This window comes from Mobula birostris, chromosome 2 (assembly GCF_030028105.1).
Source record: "Mobula birostris isolate sMobBir1 chromosome 2, sMobBir1.hap1, whole genome shotgun sequence".
Lineage (NCBI taxonomy): Eukaryota > Metazoa > Chordata > Chondrichthyes > Myliobatiformes > Myliobatidae > Mobula > Mobula birostris.
Genome location: NC_092371.1, coordinates 134,879,575 through 134,898,943, shown reverse-complemented (window position 1 = coordinate 134,898,943; position 19,369 = coordinate 134,879,575). Strand labels below are relative to the sequence as shown.

The following is a 19,369-nucleotide window of genomic DNA, read 5'->3' as shown; positions in this document are numbered from 1 at the left end:
AATTAACTCAACTTTGACTTTAAATGTTATCAAAGACCTCACCTATCCCAGACATTCTCTCTTCTCCATCTCCCATCAGGCAGAAGATGCAAAAGTCTGAAAGCACGTACCCCCAGACCCCAGGACAGCTTCCACCCTGCTGTTATTAGACTATTGAGTGGTTCCTTAGTATGATAAGAGGGACTCTTGACCCCACAATCTACATCATTAGGATCTTGTATCATATTGTTTACCTGTACTGCACTTTCTCTGTAACTATAACACTTTATTCTGCATTGTTATTGTTTTACCCTGTACTATTTCAAACCAATTTACCATTGAAAATGATAGTGGAATGTTCAAAGGAGATGTGTGAGCATTTTTTTTTTACACAGTGCTGGGATGAAGAAAATTTCCTTTCATTTGTGATTCTTCAGAATTATTTTTTGCAGAGAGCTACGGGAGACAAAGTCTTATTGATATCCAAGGTGAAGAATGACAGGCATTTCAACTTTCAGAGAATCAAGATGTATCCAATAGAGAGCACAGGGAAGTGGCATTGAGGCTGATTAAATCTGCCATGATCTCACTGATTGGCAGGGTAGGAATGAGGGCCCACCTGGCCCACTCCTATTCCTTTTTCTGATATTCCGATGTTCTTATGGGAAATGTGAGTTTATGAGTTCAAATATTTTTAAATATTACAGCCACCAATCTTATAAAATGTGTAAAGTTAATGTGCAGGAATAATTGAACGGTATGTTGGCCACTGCTCTCAGGGATTCTTTGCACAAATATTTGTTAAGGCTACACAGCAAGTATTGTGCATTTGCAGGGTATGTAGTAAACATTCAACAGATTGACAAAAAATAACTAGTCTTGCAGATGGTTAATAGTCCAGTAAAAGTAATCACTAATGTACTGTATTATTGTAAAAAGCAACCTGGTTACCTAATGTCCATCAGGGAAGGAGATCTGTTGTACTTATCTGGTCTCTTCTGACTCCAGATTCACCAAGGCATAGACAATAAACAGTGGTGTTACTGGATACACTACATCCTGTGAATGAATAAATAATTCCTCGGATGCTGCATTTTCTCTATGAATAGGACTGTTTTCTGTACTTCCAATGAAAGGTGCTATCAGTGAAATCTGTAAGATGTCAAGAGAGTTGTTTCTTCTATTTGGAAGATCTAAACAGGTCACTTTGTCAAGGTTGGGATTCATCCAATTCGGACTGAGATAAGAAATAATTATTTACTCAGCAAAGAAACCTTTTGATTTCTTTACTTCAGATAGGATGCATAGTTATTAAAAATAGAGAAGACAAGAATCAACAGAATTTTGGATACTGAATAAATCAAGGAGTGTGGGGATGAGGCAAAAAGTATATGTTTAGGTAGGCACATGAATATGAGGAAGATGGAGGGATATGGGCATTGTTTGGGTCGGAGAGATTATTCTTTGGGCTTTTTGATTTATATTTTAGCTGGTTTGGCACAACACTGTGGGCCGAAGAGCCTGTACTGTTCTGTGTTCACGGTTAGCCATTAGCTTACACAATGGCATTGAGGATCAAGAAGCTACATAGATGTGGAAGAAGGCTATTTCTTATATTGTGAATTTCAAAGGATGTTCCCGCAGAGTTGGCTCAAAGCAATATTCTGTGTCATTGTCACCTGTGATTAGACCTTCTCACCTAATGGATTATAATCTAAATTAAGAACACGAAGTTGAGAACTGTGTGCAACTGCAATCATCAGACGTGCCCATCCTTTCACTGTGATAGCAGGGTTAGCACTGAGCGTCAGTTCCTTCAGTCCTAGAGAAAACAGAATCAGTGTTAGGTTATGTCCAAGTTACAGTGCAAAGGGAACAAATAAAAGCAGAATATACAAAACAAGGTCCTGTTATGACTTTTACAATTCCACCCGTTGGCTATTTCTAACTCTTAGCTATTCATTTTTCTGTTAGATACAAAAAATCCAGAGGCACTTTTTAGAGTTACACTAGGAAATGACAGTAATTAATGAAGTTACTTTTGATTTTTTGATATAATTTGTTATTTATTGACAGTGCAAACACTAGTTGTACAACGTTTCATTAGTTATTTTATTTAGTTTTCATCCGACTGGGAACATCTTGGCTTGATGTTGTATACGAACTGCCCGAGCTGGGACTTTAACTTAATAGTTAAATGAGCAGACCAAACAGAATTCCTTCTGTTTTCTCTTCTCTGTTAATTACTACTACTATTTAGCTGTCTCCTGTCAAACTGCTACAAAGGATCTTAAATAATATGCTTTATTGTAGTTGATTCTGAATAGTCTGATGGTAAGGGATTTGAATCTGTTTCTGTTAGTGCATAAACATATAAACACATTAATTTGGAGCAGGTCATATGGTCCCTCTAGCCTGTTCTGCCATTCAATAATATTGTGGCTGATCTGATCATTGACCTCAATAGGGTTGCCAACATTGTATTCCAATAGTAAGGGAGAAGTTGTGGATGGGGCTTGCTGTAGCCAGGGTCACCACAAGTCCCACTGTATTGCACATGATCCTGGGAGTGGGTGGGTCCTGGCAGACACTGGGGAGATACTGAGTCCTTACCTCATATCTTCAGCTGCAGCCTCCACAGCGTTCCTCCAGGCCGTCAGAGTAAACTGGGTGATGGTGTCACTGGTTGCTGCTTTTAAGGAGTTGTGGATGTCCTGGGGATTCCCGGCCCCGCCCCCACGGCCTCTGTTGGTTTTATGGGGAAAATTAGCATCCGGTGTCAATGTCATCTGGGTCAGCCAACTTTCCTTTCAGATATGGGAATCTCATGCAATATGGGACTGTTGGCAACCCTAAGCTTCAATTCCACTTTCCTGTCTAATTTTGTAACCTTCAATATTCAGAAAAATAGCAATCTCAGCCCTGAAAATATTTATTCAGAATTTAGAGTTTTCTGTTTTGGAAAATGCCAAAAAAAAAAATTTTGCAAAAGAAATTCTTCCTTGGCTCAATCTTAAAAGCACTGTCTCCATCCTGCGACAATACTCCCTAGTCCTGGACTCCCCCACCAGGGGAAGTATCCTCAAGTTCTTACATGTTTCGATAAGGTACCCTTTTATTCTTCTGTACCCATCTGATCAACCTTTAATCAAAAAGACAGCCCTTCCATCCCAGAAATCAAGCTAGTGAACTTTCTCTTCCCTCTCTCAGTTAAGCTTAGTTGAGGAGACTAGAACAGCAAGGTCAAGTCCAGTTCAGATCTCACCTTTCAAAGGCTACTGTTTTTAAGAGATAGGTCAGTTTATGTGGGCTGGCCATTGAGAAGAATTCAGGGGGCTTGATTTTTTGCGCAATTGCAGCTGAAAGGGGTTCAGTAATATTGGGATTGCTTCACACTCTTGAGCCTTCTTGACAGTGTTGGCCAATCTAGATATAGGCTTTGGCTATGAGTTTGATGGTGCCCAGTTTGTTCCCCCAACATTTGGTTTGTTTCCAAATCCAGCTGTATGGACAGCCAGTCTTCTCTGCTGCCAGGATGAGCACTCTCACTAGATGCCATCTTGTCTCACTGTTAGGATGTAACAAGTGGATCAGCAGAGACTTCAACTATTCACCTTATTTATAAATAGCTTAGAAAGCCAGATATCCAAGTTTGCTGCTGACATGAAGAGTGGTATTTTAAGCAATGAAAATCAAAGTACTAACTAACACAGAAATATTAACAGATAAAACAAATGGAAGGCCATACATTTTATAACTAAAAACATAAAAAAGAATGCAAAGAACTTCCTTAATGGTGAAAAGCTGGTAGCAGCGGAGGTACTAAGAGCCTTGGAAACCACAAATACTGATCATTAAAATATTGCAATAAAGTACAGAAAATAGTCAGGAAGGCTAATAGCAACACACATCAAAGTTGCTGGTGAACGCAGCAGGCCAGGCAGCATCTCTAGGAAGAGGTACAGTCGACGTTTCAGGCTGAGACCCTTCGTCAGGACTGGATGCTGCCTGGCCTGCTGCGTTTACCAGCAACTTTGATGTGTGTCGCTTGAATTTCCAGCATCTGCAGAATTCTTGTTGTTTGCATTTTTAAAAGAAGGCTAATAGGTTGGTCATTACACCAAGAGAACAGTATACACTGTGGTAAAAAAAGTATTGCAACAGCTATAAATCCTTAGACTGTTCCTGCAGTACATTTGAGGGTTCTAGGCATCACATATTAGCAAAGACATAATATTCATGCAGGGCGTGCTGCATTGGTTTTCTACACTGAAACATGGATTCCAAGCGTTAAATCAAAATACTAGATTACAATAAGAACAAGCACAATTTTAATACTTTTAACATCACAAAACATGCCAAAGCAGGTTATCAAAATAAACGTACTAAAGATAATTTAAAAAACTATCAATGTTCTCAAAGTTATTACGAAACTAAATCTGAGCCACATAAATAGGTATCATGACAGATGAACAAAATATTTGATAAATTAGTTGGTCCCTCCACTGGACACTTCTTCATATTTCTTTCTTTTTGGTTTGCAAAAAGAACTCCTCTCCCTGATGTGCTTTAGCTTAATCTTCCATCACCATCAACAACCACTCCACCTCATGCAATACCTTCCCAAATAACTGCACAGTACAACAATTGCACTTTTGCCTCTTCCTATTCTGCCACCAGGACCAAATATTCCTTTCCAGTAAAACAGGAATTCACTTGTACTTCTCCCAGTTTAGTGTAGAAGAGAATGTTCCTGAAACAGTCTCTTCCACACCAGGGTGACTGTGAAACACTTCTATTCAGTCTGAAATCATATTTTGAGTGTCTGATCGCTGTTTAATTCTCTACCCCACAGACGCTCTGAACTCTGCAATCTCTGCAGTCTACAATGTTCAAAATAACCTCAATTTTAATAGAAACAATAATATGAGTAGGCATGGTTGGGACTAGTGGGGAGAGGGCTAAACTAGCCTGGCAGCAGTGTACCTGATGAGAAAATTGAAGCAAATATACTGTAGATGTTAATGTACGGACATTTTAGAAATAAAAGGGGTGATCACTTTTATGTTATTATAAGCCTCCCACCCCCAATAGTCAGTAGGAATTGTGGACACAGCACAGCACATCAGAGCAAGCTGCTACCATCCAGGAAATGGTACTGCAGTATAAAAGCCAGGACCAACGGGCTCCAGGACAGCTTCTTCCACCAGGCCATCAGACTGATTAATTCACACTGATACAATTGTATTTCTGTGCTATATTGACTGTCCTGTTGTACACACTATTTATTACAAGATACTATAAATTGCACATTGCACATTTAGACAGAGACATAATGTAAAGATTTTTACCCTCATGTATGTGAAGATGTAAGTAATAAAGTCACTTCAATTTAATCACCCCTCCCCCCATGGACTCTTTCTACACTTCTCATTATTTCAGTAAAGCAGCCAACATAATCAAAATCTCACACACCCTTGATATTCTCTCTTTTCCTTCTGCCCTTCGGGGTGAAGGTATAAAGGCTGAAAGCTTGTGCCACTGGGTTCAAAGGACAACTTCTATCCTGCAGTTATACAGCAAGTATAGTACAAGAAGGTGGGTTCTTGACCTTACAATCTACTTCATTATGGCCTTACACCTTACTGTCCAGCTGCAATGCACTTTCTCTGTAACTGTAAACTTCATTCAGAATCAGGTTTAATGTCACTGGCATATGTCATGAAATATGTTGTTTTGAGGCAGCAGTACAGTGCAATACATAAAAAATCTATAAATTGTAATATGAAATATATATCTAAAACTTTACATAAGTGATTTTTAATAAAGCAAGCAAAGAATTGTGAGGCAGTATTCATGGATTGGTTCATTGTCCATTCAGAAATGGCGGAGGGGAAGAAGTTGTTCCTAAAACGTTGAGTGTGTGTCTTCAGGGATTTGTACTTCCTCCCTGATGGTAGCAATGAGAAGAGGGCATTTCCTGGGGGTTCTTAATGAAGGATGCTGCATTTTTGAGGCATTGCCTATTGAAGATGCCCTCAATGATGGGCAGGCTAGTGCCCATGATGGAGCTGGCTGAATTTATAACTCTCTGCAGCTTTATTCAATGTTGTACAGTGACCCCTCCATACCAGATGGTGATGTAACCAGTTAGAATGTTCTCCATGGTATATCTGTAGAAATTGGCTTGTCTTTGGTGACATACCAGATCTCCTCAAACTTCTAATGAAATATAGCTGCTGTCATGCCTACTTTGTAATTACATCAATATGTTGGGCCCAGGATAGATCTTCAAAGATGTTGACACCCAGGAACTTGAAACTGCTCTCCCTTTCCACTGCTGATCCCTCGATGAGGACCAGTGTGTTTCCTTGACTTCTCCTTCCTAAAGTCCACATCAGTTCCTTGGTCTTACTGACGTTGAGTGCAAGGTTGTTGTTGTAACACCACTGAATCAACCGATCTATTTCACTGCTGTCCAAGTCTCCATCACCAGCTGAGATTCTGCCAACAATAGTTGTGTCTTTGGCAAATTTATAGATGCTGTTTGGGCTGTGCCTAGTCACAGTCATGGGTACGGAGAGAGTAGAGCAATAGGCTAAGCACCACCCTTGAGGTGTGCCAGTATCGATGATCAGCAAGGAGGAGATATTATTTCTGATCCACATTGACTGTGGTCTCCCGATGAGAAAGTCAAGAATCCAGCTGCAGAAGGAGGTACCAAGGTCCATGTTTTGAGGTTTGTTGATGAGTACTAAGGGTAAGACTATGTTGAACACTGAGTTGTAATCAATAAACTGCACAAACACTGAGTCCTGATGAAGAGTATTGGCCCGAAATTTCAACTGTTCACTCTTGTCCACAGATGCTGCCTAAATCCAGCATTTTGTACGTGATGCTCAAAAACAGCAAACTGACACAGATATTGCTGTTATCTAGGTAGCTCAAGGCTGAGTGGAGAGCCAGTGCGATTGATTTGCTGTAGACTATTGTGGCAATAGGCAAATTACAGTGGGTCCAGATCCTTGCTTAGGCAGGAATTGATTTTGGCCATAACCAACCTCTCAAACCACTTCATCACAGCAGATGTGAGGGCATCTGGGTGATAGTCATTGAGGCAGCTCACTCTGTACTACCTCAGTGAAATGATCTATATTGGTGGGAGGCAAAACAAAGTTTTTCACTGTACGTTAGTATATGTGACAATAACACAATTTTTTAGAGGAATGTATATGAAAAGAAATCAGAGATAGTTGAAGGAATAAATAGTTTGTAAAAATGATTTTACCATTCCTGTTATTGACCTTACTGAAGGATTAGCTCGGGCAGAATTTGTTCACTGTGTCCACTGAAACAGTTAACAAATATCGCTGTGATGATTGTACGCTCTAGTATCAATTGTTTGGTGACAATAAAGTGTAAAGTAAAGTAAAGTGAAGTTTTCTGAAGTAATGTCTAGATGGCCTTGCCAGAGAAGGTGCTACACTTGCCCTCCTCTTAGAAAATGAGGCTGGGGGAATAGTTAATGTGTCAGTGGGGGAGCACTTTAAGATTTGTGATATAATTCTCTTAATTTCAAGATAGTTATGCAGGATAGGTCCTCAAGTTAAAGTCCTAAATTGGGGGAAGGTTAATTTTGATGGCATTGGATAGCAACTTTCAAAAGCTGATAGGGAGATACTGTTTGCAGGTAAGAGACATCTGGCAAGTGGAGGATCATTAAAAGTTTGAAAGAAAAGGCCTGGATGGGCATCTTTGTTGGCAATGATCAGCTGGTTCGAAGGGCTTCCTTTTGTGCTGTATGTCCCTATGAATTTGAATACCTATAATGACCTAACCTCCATAATCTTTTGAAAATAGAGGAATCCAAAGATATACCCACCTTCAGCTAGAAGTTCCTACATACCTCAGTTTTAATTGACACCCCTCTAATTTTATAACCGTGTGTTCTTATGCAAGATACTCAAACCAAACATTTTAACTTCTATCCTGTCGTGGTCCCTAAAGATCTTAAATGTTTCAGTAAGATTATTAATCGTTCTTCTGAACTCAGAGAATGTATTTCTAATTCAGCCACTCATAATAACATAACTCTCATCACATAAATTACCTTCCAGATCTCTTTTGGATTGACTCCAATGCCAGTGTATCCTTTATTAAAATTCTTTTCACAAAACTGTGCATAGCACTTCAGGTGCAGCCTCGCCAGTACCTTGTACAATTGTAACAATACTTTGCTTTTTCTAAACTCCAACTCTCTTTCAATAAAGGTCAACATATCAATTGCCTTCCTACATGTTGCACCTGCATACCAACCTTTTGAAATCTGCACACAAGAACACCTACATCCCTCAAGGTTTTCATTGAAGCTATCCTATTAAAACAATGTTCTACATTTATTTAAATATTTGAATTTAAATTCCTGCATTTAAATTAAATTCCCATATCATAGTTTAATTTCATCTCATGCCTCTGATTCAATGGTACAGAACTTTGGCTGTGATCTGATGAGTCAATTCCTACTCTATTAATCAGCATACAGTACTGCATGTTGAATGGGATAACGATGAGGGTGCATGGGGTGTGTGTGGGGGGGGATGGTTTCGTCCTGCTGTCAAAATCAGGCTTTCCATGTGAGATTCAAATTATACTGTCAAATCAATGTCACATCTGGACCAATGTCTCCAACTGTCCACTTTGCATAGTTCCTGCATGCAAACACAATTTGACCACAAGTGCAATCAGGATCCTCATTTGTAACTGCGGCAAATCAGCATCCATAGCACCAATGAAGGAATCCTATGCAGCTGACCTTCTAGGCCTGAAAGCGAAACCACAACCACATGCCTACAGCTGTAGTCATCTACTAATGCCATCTTCGCCCATGGTGAATTAGATCAGCTGCAACAGCAATTTAATTAGACCTAAATACAGAATTAAAAATCTACAGCATAGAGTATATTAAAATGGCTGAAATTTTTACATGACTACAATAGAACATTTTGAAAGTGCCTTTTCGATTGATTACACAAAGCCTGAAAATGATATGACTTGTCCTATGTACACGTAAGACACTTTTTTTTTGGTAATTCTGTCAATGGTAATACGTGAAGTGTTAAAAGATAACTTTTAGGCACAGCAGACAATTAGAAGGTTAAACAAAATGTTGGCCTACATTACAAATTTTATGTTGGACTACACTGCAAACGGTATGTTGACTTGCATTGCTAAGCATTTCAAGTACAATATAAAAGGCTCAGAAATTCTAAAATTATAAAAATGCTTCTAAAATGAAGCAGATTCACACTGATTTTCAAAGGTGGCACAGAAGAGAAATTTCATTAAGAGCAAAACATGGAAAATGTCATCAACATAAACGTCACAAATTTCAGGCCTGTTGGAAACCTACCTAGTTTCAAAAATCACAAAACATATAGGATCTCGGCTTTGTTAATGATCAGCATCATTTCCCACCAAGGTAGGAGCTCTTAAACCAATAGTTCATAACAGGAACTGCAATGGAATTCAGGGAACCTGACGTGGTGCTGATATTATGACAGATTTCTGACAAATAATCATGTATTGACACATCAGAAATTGGCTCCTCTACCACATTCTACCCCAACCTACACCACCCTGCTTAAAGAGAGCAGAAAGTCTTACCTGAAACATTGGTGACACCTGGTTCATCAGAGAAGATTCCATGGCTGTCTTCAGTGGTAGACCCTCCCATAGCAGTTCAGGTAATGATATTCCCCCTAAACTCACACTGGGTCAGGCATTCATCCTCCCATTAAGGCTTGCTTTTCTAGTTGAGGCCCACACATTTCTTCAGTATAAATGTACATTCAGAGTTACCAGCAACAAAGTTAAATGTGCACTGCACACTGACTTCACCACTGCCCACTCAGCGTTGTGTATTTCTGGTTGGACTGAAGGCAGAGAGAACCGCAATATGATTTATTAACAATAGTATATTCTGCTTTTGATTTCCAGCTTTAAATCTTTTGTGTAGCATACAGAAAACAAGGGATTTTCAGCCCAAATTATCTCCTGAAATCTCCTGAAAATCAAAAAAAAAAGTAAAAGCTGGAAATCTAAAATGGGAAAAAAAAAAAGAAAATGCAGCAGGACAGGCTGCATCTTTAGGAAGAAAAAGAGAAGTATTACAGGGAGAAGACCCTTCATCACAGAGCATATGCAGTCCTGATGTGAGGGGTTATCCTATGAGAACACAGAATATAAGAAAAAGGAGTAGGAATGGGTCATTCTGCCCTTCCAGCCTCACCGCCATTCAACAAGATTATAGCTGATCTTCTAACTCAACATCATATCCCTTGTTTCTGCTATTATCCAAAATCTATCAATCTCTACTTTTAATGAACTCAGTGTCAAAGCTTCTTCAGTCCTGTGGAAAAGAAACTTCTAATTTCACTTTTTAAGTGAAGAAGTTTCCTTTCTTTTCATTGCTCAATGTTCTATCTCTAATTCTGACTGTTACCATTAGGTCTAGGCTGCTCAGCCTCAGGAATCATCCTATTTCCACTCTATTGAGGATTCCATTTTTTTTTTACTGTTTCAATAACATCACCTCTAATTCTCGAGGAGAGATTGACTATATAAGCCTATGTGCACTAAAGTACAGAAGAACAAGTGATCATCTCATTGAAACATGTAAGAGTCTGTAAGGTAATTTACTCTTAAAAGAGTGGATGATTCAGAGTAAATGGTCAGTACTGAGATGATAAGAAGCTTTTTTATTGAATGGATTTTAACTTGTTTGAAACTCTAGCCCCTAGGGTTATGGATGCTCAGTCACTGATATGTACAATCAATTGAGACTGATTGAATGTCCACACTAAGAAAACAAAGGTAGATGAAGATTAGGCAGAAAAGTGGACAAGGTTCATGATCGACCATAATCTTACTGAATGTAGGGCAGACTTGAGGGGCTATATGGCCTCCTCCTCTTTGTGTTCTTATAATTTTTCACATCCTTATTACTGGATACTAGCATGGAATAAATTAAACCAGATACCCATAGTATTTGGTACAGTTTGCTCATTACCCACGGTGAACCCACCTAGGTTGAGTGAGTGGAGCATCAGAGCCTTGATGTCACTGTCTGCTGTGGTTGTACAGCTGAAATGACATACAAAATCCATACCTGACTTTGCTCCATCAGGTGGTAACAGTCCACAGATGAGATTTATCGCTTCATCACCCAAGACACAGTCTCCGAGGTCCAGTGATATGAGGGAGGGATGCAGGGAAAGGGCAGGGTTTAGGACAGCCAATCCAGAATCAGTGAGAGGACTGCCATGAAGACTACATGAAATAAAGAAGTCACATGTTGACAATTAGTTAAGTAGTTCGGGAAACACCGCAACAGCACAGACAATTTCAACATACAGTCAGCTCCAACAATCTCAGGACTTTGGTTGTTCCAGACTGGCAAATTTTGCAGATTTTTGACTGTTATTCTTATTAATGCCCCAACACACTTAATTCATGCTTTTTAGATGTCACAATGTATTCCAATAAACTTTCCATCGAACCCAGTAAGTTTAACGAATTGGAGAAAACAGGGCCCTTGTCATAGTGAAGAGTGTGTGACTAAACCTTGATGAATTTAAAGAGAGTTTGGGAACCAAGCTGAAAGGGAAACAAGGCACTGGTCAATTAAAAGGGAGCAGAGTAACTATGCCATGTAAACAAAAGGGGATTCTAGAAAGTAAACAGAATGAGGACATGGGTTCATGAACTGAAGGAAAGTGTGGCAATTGGAGTCCCAGGTGAATTAAAGGAGAGCGTGGGAACCAGGACTTGCCGAGATGAAGGGGATTGCAGTAAATATTACTGGTTGTGTAAGATGCTGAACCATTGGGATTTCTGAATAGTCTAATGGTGGATTATCAGAGTTTTACTGAAATTGACATTTAGAGGGTATAACTAATGGGAATATCTTATACCAGGAATGTGAAACACCAGGTAAGATACAGCAAACAATAAGGCATTGGAGTGTTAATCTACTAACTTTTCAAAATTACTACAAGCCACTGTGAAAGTGAAAACATTCTTTGGCCAGGCCCAGAAAATATTACAGCACCATTTTCCTTCAATAGCTGTGGTGACTGTTAATTATAAAACTATAAAAAAATACAATTCAGGAAGAGTCCACATAGTCCCTTGATTCATGTTGGCAACCCTGCAGGTTATGTCTCTTCAATTTTTGCATACTTGCTAAATGAGCTGAAGATCCCTCTACCACCCTTTCAGGCAGCAAGTTCCAGATCTCCACAAGTCATTGAGTGAATATTATTTCCAACTCTCCTTTAATCTTTCTACTAATTAAATGAAATCGGCACCCCCTATTTGTGACTATACTGTGAAAGAAAATAGATGATGGGTGAGTTGAGTGGTTCTCCAATCTGGCAATGTACTGACAAACGTTTCATCACCATGAGAGGAAGACATCGTTAGTGCGCTGTTGATTGTAGTGTGTCCACCAGAGGGTCGGATTTTATATACTTTTCAATAAGCCAATCAGCTGAATAGTGATTAAATGTTTGCAAGTAAATTGCCAAGATTGGAGAACTCAACCTAACTATCATCCACCTGAGCAACACATCTGAATTATTTCCAAAAATAGATGATTTCTCTTTACACTTTCTAGCTCTGCCATACATTTAAATACTCCAGTTGTTCTTGTTTTGAAGGAAAAGATCACAGCTGAGTTGTCTCTACTCATAAATTTAATCCAGCAGTCCTTTCAGTGACCTCATAAATCTATTCTGCAACTAAGGCTAACACAATTTTACTGTAGTGAGGTGATCGGAACTGTACACAGTACTCTAGCTGTAGCCTAATTAATATTCTATGTAGTTCTAACATAAGTTCCCTACTCTTATAGCTGCAGCCAAAAACATACATGCTTTCTGTCTGCCTTCTTAATCAGCTTAAATATATCTGCTACATTCCAGCACTAAAAAATCCTTTACACACCTTAATATACTTCCACTTATTGTTTCTCCTTCCTTTATTTTTTCATTATCCCAAGCTACTCCAGGTTAAATTCATTAACCAATATAGCTGTCACCTATCCATATCTTCCTGAAGCATTAGATGTTTTCCTTCACCATCATGCAAATTTTTTTTTATTGTGGCACCAATGTACAAATCCAAATAATTTACATATTCCATGAACAGCAAGGAATTTAACAATGAGCTTTGTGGAACCCACTGTAGTTACTAAAGTCTCATCAGCAATTTACTCTTTGCTTTTCTGCTAGTGAGTATATTTTCAATCTATCTTGCCATTTTTTCTTGTATCCCATCAACTTTTGCCTTAATCACAGATCAGATTGATCCAGTGGCAACACAGGTAGACATGATGCTGACGATGCCTCTTGTCACATGTGCCTTCATTAATCAAGGCACTCAATGTACGGGTTTGGACAAGACAATGGTGAGAACATCTGGGAATACTGTGTGCAGTTCTGTTTGCTAAACTGTAAGCATAAAAGGGTGTAAAAAAGATTTGTGAAGAGTTATCAGGATTGGAACGCTTAAGTTACAAGGACGGCTGGATATGTTGGGCTACTTTCCCTGCAGCATAGAGACTAAAGGTGAGAAGATAGAGATGTATAATATCACGAAGGTCATAGTCTTTTTTTTCCAGGATAGGGGAATCTAAACGTAGAGGGTATAGATTTAAGGTGTAAGAGAAAAAATTTAAAGGAGTCTTGATGAGCAACGGGTTCAAACACATAGGGTGGTGGGTGTGTGCAAAGAGCTGCCCAAGAAAGTGGTAGAGACTGGTACACACCAAAACTTTGGACAGAGGTAGGAAGGTTTGTGGGGATGTGGGCCAAATGCAGGAAAATGGAATTAACTCAGGTAGGTTGGTTGGCCTGGATGAATTACGCTGAAGGCCTTGTATCTGTGCTACATAACTCCAGGAAACAGCCTGCCAAGACCTCAGTATGATCAGGTTGTGTGGAATCTTGTACAGAGTACCCCTATGTCCATTGCCCTCAATAATAAGTACACCATTTTGGATGCTATTGAGGGGACGACTTATCGGGGGAGAGCTGCAGTGACTGGGTTTCTGGCTGTGGCTCAGAAGTGAAGAGAATGAAGAGGACAGCAGTGGACAAGAGATTCCATAGTTAGAAGAAAAGAGACAAGATTCAGTGGACACGATAGAGACACCCGAGTGGTATGTTGCCTCCAGGTGTCAGGGTCAGGGATGTCTTGGATTGGGTTCATGGCATTCTAAAAGGGGAGGGGCAGCAGCCAGAAGTCTTGGTACATTTTGACATAAGTAGGAAAGGTGAGCAGGTCCTGAAGAGAGATTTTAGAGAACTAGGTTGAAAGCTGAAAAGCAGGACCTCCAGGATAGTAATCTCTGGATTGCTGTCTGTGCCAGGTGCCAGTGAGGGTGATTAGGATGATTTGGCAGGTGAATGTGTGGTTGAGGAACCGGTGTAGGGGGCAGGGGTTCAGGTTTCTGGATCTTTGGGATCTTTTCTGGGGAACAGGTTACACCTGAACCCGAAAGGGACCAATATCCTTGTGAGCAGGTTTGCTTGAGCTGCTCGGATGGGTTTAAGCTAATCTGGCAGGGGGATAGAAACCAAAGTGATAGGGCTGAGTATAGGGCAGTCGGTTTACAAACAGAGATCAGTATGTTGTGAGACTGCTCGTATGGACAGGCTGATGATGGGGCAAAACTGCAGTCAGCAAGATATGTTGCAATGTAAAAGGGGGATAAAATTGAAAAGGGTGATAAATACAGGACTGAATACAGGTGTTATATTTGAATGCACACAGTATATGGAATAAGGTAGATGAATTTGTAGCACAATTAGAGATTGGCAGGTATGACATTGTGGACATCACTGAGTCATGGCTGGGGGAAGATTATAGCTGAAAGCTTAACATTCAAGAATCACCGTTGTATCAAAATGACAGGCAGGTAGGCAGAGGGGCTGGAGTGGCTCTGTTGGTAAAAAGTGAAATCAAATCCTTAGAAGGTGTGACATGATCAGAAGGTGCAGAATCCTTGTGGGTACAGTTAAGAAACTGCGAGAGTAAAAAGACCCTGGTGAGTATTATACAGGCCTCTAAAGAGTAGAAAAGATGTGGGCTACAAATTACAACAGGAGATAGAAAAGGCATGTCAGAAGGACAATGCTACAATAGTCATTGGCAATTTCAATATGCAGGTAGATTGGGAAAATCAGGTTGATGCCGGATTCCAACGGGGTGAATTTGTAGAATGCCGACAAGATGGCTCTTTAGAGCATAGAGCACTAAGTGATTAACTGTTCTGGATTGGGTGTTGTGCAATGAACCAGAAATTGATTAGAGAGCTTAAGGTAAAGGAACCCTTCAGAGTTAGTGATCATAATATGATAGAATTCACCCTGCAATGTGAGCGGGAGAAGCTTAGTAATACAGTGGAGTAAAGGGAATTACAGATGTATGAGAGAGGAGCTGGCCAAAGTTGATTGGAAAGGGACACCAGCAAGGATGATGGTAGAGCAGCAATGGCAGGAATTTCTGGGAGCAATTTGGAAGGTGCAAGATAGATACGTCCCAAAGAAGAAGTATTCTAAAGGCAGCATGATGCAACCATGGCTGACAAGGAATATCAAAGCCAACATAAAAGCCAAAGAGAGAGCATATAATACAGCACGAATTAGTAGGTAGTTAGAGGATTGGAAAGCTTTTAAAAACCAACAGAAGTCCACTAAAAAAGTCATAAAGAGGAAAAAGATAGAATACGAAGGTAAGCTAGCCAATAATATTAAAGAGGGCTGCCAAAAGTTTCTTCAGATATATAAGGAGTAAAAGAGGGGCAAGACCACTGGAAAATTATGCCGGAGAGGTAGTAATGGGGGAACAAGGAAATGGTGGACCAACTGAATAAGTATTTTGCATCACTCTTCACTGTGGAAGACATGAGCAGTATGCAGGATATAGAAGAGATCACTTAGGAGATGAAGCTTGGGAAACTAAAAGGTTTGATGGTAGATGAATCACTTCATCGGGGTTCTGAAAGACTTGGCTGAAGAGATTGTGGAGACATTAGCAATGATCTTTCACAGATCACTAGATTCCAGCATGCTTTTGGAGGAATGGAAAATTGCAAATGGCACCCTACTCTTCAAGAAGGGAGAGAGGCAGAAGAAAGGAAATTATAGGCAAGCTAGTCTGATCTCAGTGGTTGTAAAGATGTTGGAGTCGATTAAGGATGATGTCTCAGGGTACTTGGAGGCACGTGATAAAACAGGCTGAAATCAGTATGGCTTCCTCAAGGGGAAATCTTGCCTGACAAATCTGTTGGAATTTTTTGAAGAAATAACAAGTAGGATAGAGAAAAGAGAATTGGTGGATGTTGTGCATCTGGATTTTCAGAACGCCTTTGAAAAGATGCTGTACATGAGGCTGCTTAACAATTTAAGAGCCCATGGTATTACAGGAAAGGTACTAGCATGGATACAGCAGTGGCTGATTGCCAGCATGAAAACAGTGGGAATAAAGGGAGCCTTTTCTGGTCGGCTGCAAGTGACTTGTGGTGTTTCACAGGGGTCTGTGTTGGAACTGCTTCTTTTTATGTTATACGTCAACAATTTGGAAGGCAGAATTGACTGCTTTGTGGCTGTTTGCGGATAACACCAAGATAGGTGGAGGGACAGGTAGTTTTGAGGAAACGGGGAGGCTGTAGAAGGACTTTGATTAGGATAATGGGAAAAGAAATGGCAAATGGAATTCAGAGTCGAGAAGTGTATGGTCAATAAAAGTGTAGATATTTTTTAAAATGGAGAGAAAATTCAAAAATCTGAGGTGCAAAGGGACTTGAGAGTTCTTGTGCAGGATTCCCTTAAGGTTAATTTGCAGGTTAAGCCTGTGGTGAGGAAGGCAAATGCAATGTTAGCATTCATTTCGAGAGGACTAGAATATAAAATCAAGGATGTACAGTAACTGCTGAGGTTTTATATGGCACTGGTGAGGCTTTACTTCAAGTAATGTGAGCAGTTTTGGGTCCCTTATCTAAGAAAGGATGTGCTGACATTGGAGAGGGTTCAGAGGAGAATGATTCCAGAAATGGAAGAGTCGCCATATGAGGACCAACTGATGGCTCTGGGCCTGTATTCACTGGAACTCAGAAGAATGAGGGGGGATCTTACTGAAACCTATTGAATGTTGAAGGCCTCGATAGAGCGGATGTGGAGAGGACGTTTCCTCTGGTGGGGAAGTTGAGGACCAGAGGGCACAACCTCAGAATAGAGGGACGTCCATTTCAAATGGAGATGAGGAGTAATTTCTTTAGCCAGACAGTGGTGAATCTGTGGAACTTGTTGTCCCAGTCAGCTGTGATGGCCAAGACCTTGGGTATATTTAAGGCAAAGGTTGATAGATTCTTGATTAGTCAGGGCATGAAAGAATACAGGGAGAAGGCAGAAGACTGGGGTAAGAGGTAAAAGGGTCCATTATAATGAAATGGCAGAGCAGACTCGAATGGCCAAATAGCCTAATTTTGCTCCTATATCTTACTATTTTATGGTATTAGTGTGTGGAAGCAAGTTACCTTCAACTCTAAGAGGCAACTGTGAAGAAGAGGACAATTATCTGTCTAAATTCCACCATGAAATTCAAACAACTATCTGAAATGTAAAATATAATCTTGTATCTGACATAAATGAACATATCAGATTATTCTTTTCAAGGAAGGCAATCTGCCATCTTTGTGCAAACTGGTACTTGGGAAAGAACAGAGCAATTAAAAGTTGCTGCTCACAAGGAGGCAACTGCAGGCATCTTTGGCGCAGAAGTGATGGAGCTTGGCTGAGAAGGAATTCAAGCCTGGGACAGCGTAGAACGATTAAAATGTTTATAAATAAAGAACTGGACTGGATCACCTGATCTTGAAAGGCGAATGGAGGATATTCTGCACGGATCCGGGAGATAAATGTTTCAAGTTGGAAACGTAAACATTATTTTTCACTCTCGCTAGAAGCCTCCCTCCATGCTGCGTATTCCCAGCATCATAGATTCTGCATGGACAAGCACACTGCAACTCATTGCTACCCTTCCACTATTATAACCCCTTCTCAGGTTGTACAGTACAATCCTAGGAGCACCCATTACCCCAGCGACAGTACTTACAACAGGGAGTGGATGGATCTGTTGGCGACGAGGGCTTCTGCCAGCTGCTGCACCCGGGCCAGGGTGCTGACCACACCAAGGTTGAGGTTGAGCTGCGCCAGCGACTGGCAATCGGCTACATGGCGGCTGATGCGGCCGAAGTCGCGGTCCGACAGGTGACAGCCGCGCAGGGAGAGCAGCCGCACCGAGTGGGCCCTCAGGGACTCACAGATATCCTTGACCTCGGCCGAGGAGAGGGTCTCCCCGGAGATCTGAATGGAGCCTGCCAGCATGGCTCCGCCGTGCGCCGCCGATCAGCCGCCTGTTACCATGGACACCGCGTCCGCTGCGGCCCACCTGATGCCGCCGCCTCGCCCGCTCGCTGACCGGCCTTCCCGCCCATCCGAGGTTGGTGCAGTGTAGCAGCGAGCCGCCAGCCGAGGGGGAATCCTTTCTTTTGCCGATGCGGTTCGGGGATCGGAGTATTCGTCACAGGGATGGTAATCGTCCGCAGAGAGATGGATGCTCCGCTCCGCGCCTCACCGCGCGGGTTCTCGCACCCCGTCGCCAGCCGCACTCGCTCAGGTTACGCCGCTGCTTCTGCAGTCCCCCGGGACCGAGAGCAGGCTGAGTCAACCACCTCCTTAATATGTATTACAGAGCATAAATCTGTAAGTTAAAAAAGCAATAAATAATGTATAAATTTTAAAAGGGAAATGAATGAATGGCAATGCAGTAGATGTCACAGATAGATTTTTAAGAGACCTTTGGCAGGATATCCCACAATATTTTCAATAAAGGTCAGAGAATGTGCATGGGACAAGTAGCAAAAGTTCAAAGAATGTTTATTATCAAAGTAAATACGTGTGGCCATATAAAACCCTGAGAATCATTTCCTTGTAGGCATTCTCAATGAATCCATATTTATCCATATTATGGATAAATAATATCCATAATATAATCAATGAAAGAGCGTGACAACTTGGACATTCAACCAGAGTGCAGACAATTTGAACACCGGCCCAGATCGGTGCCGAGAGCTGATTTCGCTCCTCAGTGCCGCTTATAATAGGCATCCATTAGTCTCATGAGACCATGGATTTGTGCCCTAGAAGGTTTCCAGGGCACAGGCCTGGACGAGGTTGTATGGAAGACCAGCAGTTGCCCATGTTGCAAGTCTCCCCTCTCCACGACACCGATGTTGTCCAAGGGAAGGGCACTAGGGCCGGTACAG

At 40.9% G+C, this 19,369-nt stretch overlaps 1 protein-coding gene across 1 annotated transcript in view; it reads right to left on the bottom strand.

Moving 5' to 3' along the window:
• The window catches only part of lrrc73 (leucine rich repeat containing 73), a 37,132-nt gene extending 18,497 nt beyond the window's left edge, over nt 1–18,635 (bottom strand). Inside the window, exons 1-3 of the mRNA XM_072248648.1 lie at nt 18,157–18,635; nt 11,147–11,307; nt 1,679–1,801 (exon numbers count right to left, since the gene is read on the bottom strand). Of these exons, the coding sequence (XP_072104749.1) occupies nt 1,679–1,801; nt 11,147–11,307; nt 18,157–18,428 (556 nt within the window). The 5' untranslated portion in view covers nt 18,429–18,635. The remainder of the gene's footprint in view (nt 1–1,678; nt 1,802–11,146; nt 11,308–18,156) is intronic.
• Nucleotides 18,636–19,369: the final 734 nt, after the last annotated feature.